The following is a 13,281-nucleotide window of genomic DNA, read 5'->3' on the forward strand; positions in this document are numbered from 1 at the left end:
TCCATATCCACATAAATGGATAAATTAGTTCTTATATTTTACGCATAAAAATACAAATCAGCACTATATTGTATCAAGTGCAATTACTTTGTAAAGGCTTTTGAAAAAAGCTTCCTCATTTCTCACATATATGATATAACTTCTGAACTGACTGTTCATTCAATAAAACTTTATTTTACATTAATACCTGAGAGTATGGGGGAGAGTATAGGACAATTCATAAATTCATTTTTCCTGATGAAAACTGTATTTAACATCGATTGTAATGATGGCATTTCACAAAGTGCCTGTAACACAAGCCAGAACTTCATTTTATTCTTCATTCATATTAGTATTGCAAGAAAAGCCTCAGTGAATGATACCATCACCGTTCTGCTTCTTTACAAAAAACATGCACAGTATAAAAATAATGCTGCTCTGCAGAGAAAGATTGTCATACAGGCTTTGGAAATAGACATTTTTAACTAGTTTAGCACAGAGTCTCAGTTTACTTTGCTGTTGTTTTTAAAAGACAAGCTCTTTCCCTCTTTCTCTAAACCCCTTCTAGCACCAGCTACCAAAGATTCAAGGTCAAATTTCTCAGCATTAACGCTGGCAGAGCTTGCCTCCACAGGATTTCTACTATATCATTTTTTATATATTAAAATTTCAAGTCAGATTCAAGGGGATTTTTTTGCTCCCTTGAATCCTGGCTGATGGAAAATATTACAGCAGCAATAACCCAGAGTGCTACAGAAAAGAAATAGTAATTATAAGTTGAGGTATGGACTCAGGGTAGGCAAAGGAGCAATTGCAATCTGTCCCTTCAGCATTCAGCTAAAGATGGTCTGTGCTTGGTCTTTGCAAACACCAGCAAAACTCTATATTTCATCAACATGCTCCTAAGCTCCTCTTGCCAGATAAAGGACAACCACCACCATGTGGTCAGACAGATTTAGCCACTGCTTTCCCTTGATTTCAACAATCAATATTAGCTTCTGCATCCATGTGCAGCCTGGATGACCAAATAAGCTTCCATCCTTTTCACCTGCATTGTAGGAGGATTGGTATGAAAATGGGAAAGAGAGCTCTAAGCTGAGCTAGAAAGGCAGGAAACCAGTTGTTTATTGCAAAAACAGACGTGGGCTGGGAGAATGCAATCTGAAAACTGCTGACAAGGGGCTGGAATCTGCAAGAGTCCAGGCCCATGGGTATCATCAAAGCAGAGGAATTGAGAGCAGGGCACTTCCTTCTCTAATCTCATGCTTTTGTGCCTACCACACCCTCTATTTTTAGCCTTCACTCTGCTTTGACCCCAGTCCACATGCAAGTTTGGAAACAACTAATTAAACTAATGTGGATGACAACCTCTAAGCTGTTGATACTCCTTTTAAGTTAAAACGGCAGGAAATAGAAATTAACCTGGAAATAGAAATGAACACACTGTAACAGCAGTCATTCAGATAGGTTTGCAACAGGTCACACCCAGTATTTCCAAGCAACTTTGCATATTTTACTAACATGGTAAAGACAGTTTATTATCCAGTCCTTTTTTTTTTTTGGAGTGAAACTTATGAATAATGCAAGAAAGTGATTGTGCTTCAAACTATTTTTATTTACATTACATACCAGCAACCTGATATTTAAAGCTAACTCTGCAAATGTCTTTCTCTATGTAAACACCAGACTTGATTTCCTTAGTTGCAACCTTCATTTGTAAGTGCTTTGTGGTTAATTCAGAGTCAAAGGTAAAGAAAATTACACTCTGGTTCTTGCTTTAAGTTGTAAATTTTTAGCACTCTCTATTTTAACTTTTATGTCATGAGGTTTTTCAAAAAATCTCACAAAGGCTGGCTCATTTAATAAGGATGCCAGAATCTGTTCAAAGGCAAAAGACCATTCATGGTTCCCTCTCAAACTCTGTGCTCTACTGCCTTCAGTCTGCTCAGAGCTGCTTTCCTCCTGCCCTTCCCTGGGGATTTCAGCAGGCACCTCTGTAATGTGAACTGGACTTGGGACTGGTGATGCAGGACTCTGCAGCCTTCTCCCAACTTCTTCCATTTTCAGCAGGAGGCTGGTAACCACCGCGATAGCCCGATATAACAGCTCCTCCTCAGGATCCCCATGGAACAGATTGTACAGAGTTTTTGAGAACTGGATGAACTGAGACTACAAAGAGATACAGAGGAGACTATTCAGAGAACAACAACACAACTGTCCTGTCTGCTTACAGACTGCAAATCAGCCCAGTGCCTGCTGCTGCCAGGCACCTGGTAAGGCTGCTGTAGTGACAGCATGGGCACGGACCAGCCCTGATAAACCTACCTGGGTCTCAAAGTCCCTCTCTTCATAAGCTACAGCAGTTTTACAAACACATAGTCTAATGATTAATGTGAAGGTCTGAAATGTAAGGGATCCTACAAATCCTTTAGAAATATTGTAACAGGACTTAAAGGATAAACTTTCAAGTCAAAAACAGACTTAAATTAAGACTCAGACAGATAGTTTACCTGATTCATTCTTGGCAAATCCTTAATGTTTTCTTCTTTTTTAAGAAGTTCATCTTGCCATTGCTTCAGATATGCCTGAATATCAACCTTCCCCTTCGCTATTTGACAAAAGGGGAAGAAAAAAAAAAAGTGAACAAAAAAGAACCAAGAGCTTCCCATGAGGGATGATGAGCAAAAGGAACTGGTAACCTCAGTGTCATTCCTTCTCAACAGAGTGGTAAGGCCAAGGACTAAACAGGATCAGAGCTTCCACTACCCTTTCACCCATAGGACATAAAAGTGTATAGAATGTTAGCAGTACACTAAGGACAATGCTACTTAATGTACTTTCTCACCACACACCTTCCTGGCTCTACTCCCCCAAAAGACACAGTTACCAAATGTGTCACCAGAATTCTTTACCTTTTTCTGGGCTGCTCTTCAAAGAATCACTTCCAAGACTATCCCCAACGGATGAAACTACAGTTGAGGAGAAGAAAAAGAAGAAAGAGGTATTTATTTGAGAAATGAGGACCAATGGTTCATTTCCTTTATCAAAAATTCCTTCCTTAAGGAGCAAGACCCTCAACAGCCCCTGTGTTCTCAGCGCAGATTAGGTCAAGAAGAAACCACATGGTAAGATTTGTATGCTTTCAATAAAAATAGAAGCCACTGTGACGTAGGAGATCACAAAAGAAACTGCCATCAGTTATACCAAACAAATAATGTTCATGGTGCACAACTTGAACAGTGATAAGAACAGTACCTGTATATTACAGATAAGGTACTGTGGGTAGATTTCAAAAACCAGAAAGCATCTGTCTTCCAAAGAAGTAAAATCACAGAGCTTTCCAAACAGAGTATTTGAAACAGTATTTTATTAATTCCATAAACTTAGACCCCACAAAATTTTTTTCAGCTCACTTGCTTTAAAATGAAAGCAAAGGACTTTGAAACACTTGCTTATGTGTCTCAAAATAATTATGGATTTAGGTATTTTATTTCTTGAGGAGGAAAAATATTATCCCTTTAAGCCTGGGATGGAAAAGTGAAGGCTGCTTACTATGCTGAAAAATACTGACCAAATACACTTCCCTATTTCCATATGAACACTCACAGTCTTTAATAAAGAATTTGTGGGTAGCTTGTCTGATGGTTGATTTTAAACTGTAACTACTACAGAAGAACTTTGCAGAGGATTCTGTTAACAGTGATATGATTTACTGGATTTAGCAGTTTTCAGAAGGGAGCTCCCCATTTTTCATGAGATAATTAACAGATTCCTTCTAATATTCTGCAGGCAAAGCCTCACACTCTGGAGCTTACCATTGAGTTGGCTGAAGTGAATCAGTTCATCTTTTGAAAGATCATCCCCTTTGGAAGGGCTTAGAGATTCTATTTCAGTAAAAGCTGCAATAAATAATTGAATAAAGTAGGTTTGGGGCTCCCAAGCATTATCAAAGCAGTGATAAAGACAACAAAGGCCAGAAATAGCTCTCCCCAAATGCCACTGCCCCTCACTTACCTGGAGGGATGTGCAACTTAAAAAGAAGCTTGAGTTTGTCAGTGAAGCTTCCATTATACATGGTATCTGTTAGAGGAAAGAGGACAGTGTTCAACTGGACCAAACTTTAAAACACCCTCTTAACCTAAACAAATGCAACCCAGGGAGGTTGGAACTGGACATGTGCCCTACCTTACAGGGAGTATAATTAGAGATGAAACTTAAGGAAAGCTCTATCACCTGTGCTGAGCCTGGGGTTTGCCTACACTGAGGAAAGGACACTAATAATGTCTATGACTTACTAAAATAAAACCACAGCACCAAAGAAACATAGCACTAATGTCTTCTCAGCATTTCCCTCATATTTTTGTTTCCTGAGCAATACCACTTTGAAAAGAATGATCAGAACAGAACAATGTGTCAAGAAAACTTTCAGTTCCCCAGAGATATGAGGCATTGGTCATCTTGCACGATCTGTGTATGAGATGACTTAGTATGAGGAAACATTTATCATCAAGCAAACAAGCTGAGCGATGAGATCACACCATTTCCTAATTTTCCGATTTTGGATGGCAAAGCTGTATTTAAATTTAATCTTGATTGGGATTATTCTGTCACATGATAAAAACAGTGTGTGGAAGATGATACAGCCCAGGACTGCTCCCAAGACAGAGCTCCCCTGTGAATGTCCCAGTACACGTGTTGTTCTCATACCAAGGACACAGGCAAACTGTTTGAAGTTTATAAGGCAATCGGAGCTCTCATCCATTAGTCTGAACATCCACAGTGCAAGTGAGTCTCTGTTTGCACAGTGTGACCAGGGGCTCAGGAGATGACAGAGAACCCTGAACTGCTGGCAATCAATCCGATACTGCTCCAGATACGGCAGACTGGCATCATGATGTTGCAAGACAGGACTGTTTACGCTCCAGTAACAGGAAAGAAAGTGCTCCTTCTGCAAAGGAAAGACAAAATATTAGTTTTCTGAAACAAGAAGTCTCTCTGGATGAAAGATGTGAGAATTTATGTAATTAGATTTAAAGCTGGCATGTAAAACATATGTTGAATCTTTTACCTCAATTTATTAAAATCATTTCACAGTCTACCATTAAGATGGCTATTTGGTAAGTGAGGAAAATGGCACATTACCTTGAACAATTCATAAAGCTCTTCAAGATCACTAGGACTGAATCTTACTTCTTGAGACACAACACGTAGCTGAAACAAAATTAAGAAAAAATTAAAGACGCTTCCCTCTTTGGAATAAGACCATAGAATAAAATTATGGGAGACTAAACATTGTACTAAAAGACACTGTGCACATTCCAGGTTTGGGTATGTTACAATTAGAAGTAAGAACTGCACTTCTTTTTAAACGCAATCAGAAGATTATAGACCAAAAGAAATAATTTCTCAAAAAAAAAAAAAAAGCTTGAAGCTAGAAAACTGGTCACATTACTTGCATACATGGAGCCTACACTATGAAACCCAGGAGATAAAACCTCAATTTTTTATAATGATATATAGCTTCCTTTAAATGGGCAAATGCATGCTCAGCTCTCAACAGTGAAGCTGAATCCTCCTTTTTAAAGCCAAGTAAAAAAAAAAATTGTTCACAGTTTTTAAAACAAGGCTGCTACAAGAGCAGCTTCCATCTGCACAATATGTATGTTTTGTAAAATGAAATACAACAGCTACCATCTTATCATAACCACCAGCATTTAGTATCAGTTGCTACAAGCCACATTTACTACAGAAAGAAGCACTGGTGGTTGAATAGACTAGTATGATCATCAATTCTTGGAAACTAGCCACTGAAGAGAACAGGCAAAAAAAAGGAAGCACCTCACAACCTCCACCTTCATTCAGCAGCCTGAACTAAAAAGATGATACAGGCAGATGAAAAGCTGCCACAATGCCAGACATCCACACACATCACAGACAAGAAGTTGAATGTAGTACAATGACCTCTTCGGTGCTGCTTTCTCAGAGTAAAAATGCAGGTGAATCATTGTTTTACTGTACAGTGCTCTATGCCTCACAGAGAAATGCATTTACAATTTAACAACAGCAGATACAAATATCAGTCAGACTGTTCCAACCCACACAAAGTGAGAGATACTCCAGCCTTTAGAAGTGGTCAGGGATGGTGTCACTTGCAATGAGACCAGAAGGTCACGCTGTGGCTCAGAGACTGAAAACATCACAGGCCAAACCTCAGTTAACAGACACCCTGCAGACAGGAGGGGCTTCAGCGTATAAACTTAAATATTTGGCCCTGGAAAATGTAGCTCTTTTCAGAACTTTCCAAAAGGGAAGGGTTAAGCTCTTGCAAGTCACTCACCACATTCTGCTTGGTCGTAGCTTCCAGGGTCTGGATCACATAAAGCCTGTTCCTGCAGCGCATGCTCTCAACATCCTCATAGCGAATATCACCGTATCTCTAAGAAGAAAAGCAGCATTCCATGCAATCAGCTGTTGCTAGACACATCTAGGCAGATGTTTTTGCCTTTCTTGCATCTAAGTACAACACAGGTATGGACACAAAGGAAGATCTCAGAAACTCCAAGAAACAAATAATTTATTAGAGCACTAAGCTTCTCCCTAACCAGTGTAAATTTTAAAAGTGTTTAAAGGTGTTTCAAACAGTGATGGAGAAACAGGAGAAAAAAGAAACTGGAGTAGTTCAATGTGTGGGAAGACAAAAGAAGGGATTTTATTGTGTGTTGGCTCTATACCCAACTCTGCTATCACATGGTGACTAATACTTGCAGGGCAGCAAAGTCTAAGACGTGCATGTTGTCAGGGTTTGAAGTTCACTCTAGTGAAATTTAGAAATAAGCTAAGTAATTTCTGAACTATTCCTGTCTGCCTCTGGAATTTCTGAAGTCTGAGCACTAGAGTAGAATAAATACATTTACCTTTAAGAAAAAGTGGGATAGTAGGTAAAAACTAAAAACAAATTCTCAGAGAAATCATGCAACAAATTATTAAACAATTAAAATCTAAACAGAAACCAATAAATCAAACCCGGCCAACATTCTTTCTCAAGACTTTCACATAACCTCATTTATCTTGTGAACACCCATACAAAGCAACAGTATCACAAAGAATATCTCTGTTCACTTGTTCATAACTTGTAACTAGACCTATCTGCAGAATGACAACTCTCCATTGCAGCAATCTTCCCATTTTGAAATTTATTTTATTTACATAGTGATATGAAAATAACACCCTTCACCAGACCAGAACTGTGTTGAAATTAACTGTCTGGTCAAAATGGGAAGAAGGAAATTGTCTCTCACTTTGTATCAGCAGTTCTCAAACATGGGGTTGTGGCACTTACCAGCACTGAAGGAACCTAGTTTCAACTGAAGATAAAAATTTGCATCTGAAAAAGGGGTTATGAGAGAGAAATGGGGATATGGGCCTAAGAACAGGGCTGCCAACTTGGAACTGGGAGATTCAGGTTCAAAGTTCTGCCCAAAACTGTTCAAAAGCCATACCAAATTATTGCTTTGGTGCAGTTCCCTGCCTGCAAAGGCAGGGAAAGAAGAAAAGCAGTTTCTTTTGCTTTGTCTGTCAGTCATGATGCCAGGTCTGTGAAAGCTTCAGCTTCCACTTCTGAATGCACTACACAGCACTTCATTAGTTACCATCTCTGGTCTCCAATCTGCAAGTATTCATCCTCACTTTGAGAACTCACCATGACAAGAAAGACCCAAAAGAGTTTTCAACTTTTCTTTCAAGAATCTTAAAGCGTTTCCCATACATGATTTTCCAGTCTAACATTCTTGTGAAACAATACTGATAGCAGAACAGACTTTTGTATGATTAGCCCAATGCTAAAAAGACAGTTCAAGTGAAATTGAATTTCTGATTCTTGACATTGTTCACCCCATTAAAAGCAATGCCTTCTTCTCAGTAAAAAATCAAAAAAGACAATTTCTAAATTACACAAATTAGTTAGTTAATCTTTTGTGAGTCAAAGTCAGGACATTTTTTCAAAAGAAATGAACTGTGGATCTTTTACTAGAAACATATCAATGAGAATCAGAATAGAAAAATTATTATACAGATAAAAGAAACCAGTTAATAGGAAAAAAAAATGTGAACAAATCTTTTAATTCGGCTTCCTTTCACTTCTGAGCAGAAGCTCTGGGCTGAGCAGAAACCTATCTACACATACATTAACACTCTGACAGAAATCACACCAAGGGAAAAAATGCCTCACGAAAATCTGGGGAAAAATAGGAGAAGCTAGATGTATTTCCTCCCCAATTAAGAGCTCCAGAGCTTAACATTGCAGAAACCAAACTTGCAAATTGAAAGAAAGTGCTAAAAGAGCATAACTGCTCTTCACCCAATACATTTCTAAATGGTCATCTAACCCATACAATAAACTACCAAAGTACACAGTTTCCTGTACACATTGTTATGTCAAATGTTACCACTGACTGCAATGTGCAGTCTCAAATTAGTAAATACAAAGGTATTTGTATATACCAATAATATACTAATGTATATACTAATAATGTCAATGAGGGATGGTAATACATGACCTCTGATGAATATAGGGAACTCCTAGATTCAGGAGGAGACTAAAAAGTACAGACTAGAAAGCACATTCCAAGCAGTTAAAACCCCAAAACAACACAAAACCAAACCTGTTCCATAACCTATAAGGTTTTCAGTGAGCTTGAACAAAATACAGAGCCCCATTTCTACCAATCTAGGCAGATTTTCTACCCTAGTTTGTACAATGCAGCTGCAGTATTTTTAAAGTTGTCCATGAAACAAACACTGCATGGGATGCAAAAACATACCCAAAAGAACACATACTTCATTTGACTCTCGAATCAAATCAGTGATGTCCACTTTGGGGTGGTCACTCTTTGTATCGCTGAGGTTGGAGCCTTGCTGCACAGCTGGAGGCAAAGGACTGTCTTTGTTAGTGACACTGTCAAAAAATCTGCACAAAGCAAACACATGAGAAATCAGCAGGAACCAATTTATCACCAGATAACAACAGCATTGGCATCTACTGAAGAAAAAGTGTACAGAGAATGGGAAATAGCAAAGAATATGAGAATCAGTAGCAAAAATATGCTGTAATAGTAACAAAGGTACATGAATGTGGGAACTGCCCACCCAGACAAGGTTCCAGCCTTGGGATGTTTTAGTCAATACAATAGTGATGTATTGGCTGATGTGATCTAATGTGAGCAGCAACTGTTTCTGGAGTGGGAAGTTAAACTAGACTCTTGCCAAAGTCCCTTCCACTTGGCATTTCCCTAGTTCTCTAATCCATCTAGCAGGGTTATACTATATGACTGGGAGAGAGAAAAAAGCTTGTCCTGAACTGTGAACGAGGCAATCTTAATCCCCTCAGATGCATAAGCCAAAGACATGCCTGATCTGCGCCTGCTTAGCAGACCTACATCACCAGCCTAAACAGATCCATCGGGGAGGCTAGAATTTACAATAAACACGAAGCTGCATGGTCTTTTATAACAAAAATTACATCTTTCTCAATGATTCTGTAAATTCCAAACATGTAACATTTAAAAGCCTCACAGTTACAGCAGCTGCTACCAGCCCAAAAGAATAACAGTTACACTGATACCTGTTGAGAACAGTGACTGCTTCCGCATCATCCTTACAAGTGAGCAACTTCTCCATGTTGTATTCCAGCACTGCGAGGCCCAGCTGCAAGATTGCCTTTATTCCATCATAGAAGAAACAGTCCACCACATTGACTGCACTTTCAATAGGCAGCACACTGATAAAAAGGGTAAGGAACCAGGAGAGAGAGACCGAGGAGAAAAAAGTCATGTCCGTCATGTGGTCTGTCAACTGAGGCAGGTGAACCCTGATGAGCTCCTCAAACACTGCCTGATCTACCAAGGCACCTGCAGGGAAAGGATAACAAAACCACCACCCAAATCTTAATACAGAGAAGCACACTTTTCTCAGAGCACCAGCCAGAAATAAAGGCCCTGTCCTAACGCAGTTCTGTTATAAAAGCACACACAGGCCCAGCAGCACAGAATCATTGGCTCCCATCCCTCAGCTGGAAGCTGTGCACTCCATGCATGGTCCAGAGCCTTGTTGCATGCTTAAAGGGTGTGAGCACTTCGGTGAGTGCATGGCTGCTTCCAGTGACTCCCCTGACAGCCAGCACACCCTCTCTGCAATGAGAGAGAAACTTCATATCCAACGTGCTTCCAGCATGTACACCTGTAAGAACTGCATAGGAGATCAAAGGCTAAGTCTGGACCTGGAGTAACTCTTTTTCCTTTATTTAAGCTGGCTGAGTTTAAAATAAATAGTATGAATTGCAGTTATAATTCCAAAAGAACAGTATAATAGTCTAATTGACTACTTCCTGAGTAGTTATGCCTAGAGTAATGACAATATCTGAAAATCACATCCAGTCTTATTTAAGGAGGAGCCATGGGATGTTCTCTGTAACCTCCATTTTCTATTCCACAATACTGAACCAAATTCAACAGTTTCTCTCCACTGGTCAGTCTTTATCTCGTTCCTTACATTTGTCCTTAATGAATGATCATTTACATTCAATTCTAGATAGATAAAAAGACGGATGTTACCAATGATTCGACGATTGAAGTAATCGGGGAGCATCCTTTCACACACAGCAACCAAAAGCCAGAAGGCTTCCTCCTCTTTAGCATACAGCAGAAGCACTGATGTCAGAATATTCATTGCCTGTAACATTTAAACAGGAAAGGAAACATTTACAAGGAGAGATGGCTAAAACACAACTGTTATCATTAGTCAGAATTTATATTTCTGAAAGCACTCTGCAGCACGTTTTTAGAGTACTGGGATAACCTACAGCCATATCCAGTATAAGACTTTTACTTCTATATTATTAAAAACAGAACATAGTACTTGAACTACGTAAAAACATTTTTAAATGCTAAATGGCTAGCTAGAACACAAACACATACATGAAGTGGCCATGACAGCATTTATCAACAAATTCAAGTACAATCAAAAATTCATGTTGCACAGCAAGATGAAATAAGCAAGAAACAATTACACATTTCTATGACTGATTTTATGCAGTTCTACTATACTGCCATCATGAGCTAATACTTAGACAACCAACACTAAGACTCTCAAAACTGCTGTACCTGACAATATCCAATTTGAGGATTCCTGTATGCATAAGCTGTAAGAACTCTCCTGAGTGCAGAAATTCCCGTGTCACTTTGAAAAGCAGGATGCTCGGGTAAGGAGCGACGCAAATCCCGTTCGATTTCATCAGTAGCCAAAGTGCACGTTCCTAAGGACTTTTCCACCAACTCAGTGTAATAACCAGGGTTGGATGCCATGTCATTTACAGCACCTGCCAATACACAGTATTGCATGGTATTAGAGGACAACAGTAAAGTAACTGTGTGATTGTCTGCAATTTATATAAAAACTTCTGGCGGCTATTGAGGTACCTCATGAATCTTCAGATATTACTGTAGTAATGTATTAGAGTAATCCTACTGAAATTAATGGAATTACTCTGAAATTAAAACAGAAAAGCTAAATAAAATAAGGCTCGGAGGAAATCTAAGTCACTTCCCATTATAAAGTTGATTTTGACTTACTTTTTTGTTTGTTTGGGGAGGGGGGCTTCCTTTCACCTACAATTTTGCCCAAATTTTCTGAGGAACACAATACCTTTTCATTTGTAGAGCTGAGAACAGATTGGGAAAACCAGGCAAAAGACTAATATTTGTCTAATTATGTCAGCACCTCCTAAGACAGAGATATTGGGCTGGTTAGAGGAGTATAAATGCCTGTGTAATCCTCAAAGAACACTGGCAAAGACAGATCCATGTTCACACATGCCCAAAAGGAACAACCATACAGTAGGCTGAATGAGGAGGATAAAATGCATTTGTTACAATAAACAGATCCTCTAGAAGAGGAAAAAGCTCTGCCCAGGAACACAGTGAGCACAGCTAGCAGATAAGGTCCTGGGTGGCTCCTCCAAATCTTCAGCTTGTTTTCTGAATCTGACACAGGCTTCCTGTGTGACCCCGATCAAGCCAGTGGCTGCTGCTTTTCTGAGTGTTTCAATGAACAGGAACAGAAGTGCTGCAGAGCAGGGTCTTAATTCCCTGGGCCTCTATTTCCTCAAGTTATGTGCTCTGACACAGGTGTGTTCTACAGAAGTAGGCAACAAAAGCACACTCAGAGCTTGGACAACAGATCTCATATGCGTAAGACAATCCACAATTCCTGTATATCTCACTCTTTAAACCAAGCAAAAGCATGTAGCAAACAGCTGCTTGTAACTGGGGCCAAATTCTCTGCCAGGAAAACATTTTCTGTGTGTTTGGTAACACTATCATCTCCGAAAGCTTAAACCAAAACAACACAGTCTCACAAACATGCTTTTTTTTTAGCAAGTAAAGAGGCTTTGCTGAAACTGACTGTCCCCTGGAACAGCACTTATTACTATTATTATGTTTCAATGGAGTTTGTTGTAAAATAAGCAAATTCTTGTTCATTATTTTGAAATGTCTTTCTTCAGAAAGATTTGGACAAAATGCAAGAGGTAAGAGCACTTTTTGTTAGACTAGAAGTCAATAACTAGACTATTGTCAGTAACTAGAACATCCATACAGTACAGTTCCAAAAAGAGTCAATTAGACTTGTTATGCAATACCTGAGAAGAGCAGCCAGAGCTCTCCTCTTAAGGCCTCTGGGATCCCTCTTACAACCAGATCTCGAGTCTTCTTTGTTCGAAACATACTGACACCATGTCCTCGCTCGGCAAAGAGGATGTTCCATGACTGCTCCTTCATTTTTTCTTTCAACTGTGAAAAGCAGAAGACAACAAGCATTAAATATACTGGTAGATTCTCCTCAGGTTTCAGAGAAAAAAAGTAAATTTTGCTCCCAGTTATATTTATATAAACTGGAAATTACAGTGTTAGCATCTGTATTGATGTGTGAAATGAATGCTGAAGCAAATCAGAGCAAAATCCAGCCTATGCATAGCACAAGTTTGGCATAAAATGCCATCTTCTACATGACCTACTATTCTTTAAAGTATATTATTACAAGGAAGACTACACCAGATTGGACAAAAGGTAAATCTAATCCAGTATCTCACCTGACACAAACCAACAAGTGCCACAGCACAGTAAGGTCAAACAAACATTTCTCTGAAGTAAACCAACTGTTGATAACAGTGCTCCAGCTCATGTGAGGCTCCAGGGCTGAGAGAGGGTAAACATTTCTGTGCATGCAGCACTAAGATTTAACATTGTTAAA

At 39.1% G+C, this 13,281-nt stretch overlaps 1 protein-coding gene across 2 annotated transcripts in view; it reads right to left on the reverse strand.

Moving 5' to 3' along the window:
• Window positions 1–310: 310 nt before the first annotated feature.
• Window positions 311–13,281, reverse strand: part of TBC1D8B (TBC1 domain family member 8B) — a 28,866-nt gene continuing 15,895 nt past the window's right edge. Inside the window, exons 9-21 of one of the 2 annotated variants that reach the window (XM_017817131.1) lie at window positions 12,671–12,821; window positions 11,136–11,350; window positions 10,587–10,704; window positions 9,599–9,884; window positions 8,815–8,944; window positions 6,317–6,415; window positions 5,122–5,190; window positions 4,687–4,927; window positions 3,994–4,059; window positions 3,795–3,878; window positions 2,892–2,948; window positions 2,490–2,587; window positions 311–2,148 (exon numbers count right to left, since the gene is read on the reverse strand). In XM_017817131.1, the coding sequence (XP_017672620.1) occupies window positions 1,738–2,148; window positions 2,490–2,587; window positions 2,892–2,948; window positions 3,795–3,878; window positions 3,994–4,059; window positions 4,687–4,927; window positions 5,122–5,190; window positions 6,317–6,415; window positions 8,815–8,944; window positions 9,599–9,884; window positions 10,587–10,704; window positions 11,136–11,350; window positions 12,671–12,821 (2,025 nt within the window). In that variant the 3' untranslated portion in view covers window positions 311–1,737. Of the gene's footprint in view, window positions 2,149–2,489; window positions 2,588–2,891; window positions 2,949–3,794; window positions 3,879–3,993; window positions 4,060–4,686; window positions 4,928–5,121; window positions 5,191–6,316; window positions 6,416–8,798; window positions 8,945–9,598; window positions 9,885–10,586; window positions 10,705–11,135; window positions 11,351–12,670; window positions 12,822–13,281 lie in introns of those variants that run through there. The other variant, XM_017817141.1, reaches the window with a different exon arrangement.

The sequence above is a fragment of the Lepidothrix coronata genome, unplaced genomic scaffold (assembly GCF_001604755.1).
Source record: "Lepidothrix coronata isolate B3197 unplaced genomic scaffold, Lepidothrix_coronata-1.0 Scaffold2, whole genome shotgun sequence".
In the NCBI taxonomy this organism is placed as follows: Eukaryota; Metazoa; Chordata; class Aves; order Passeriformes; family Pipridae; genus Lepidothrix; species Lepidothrix coronata.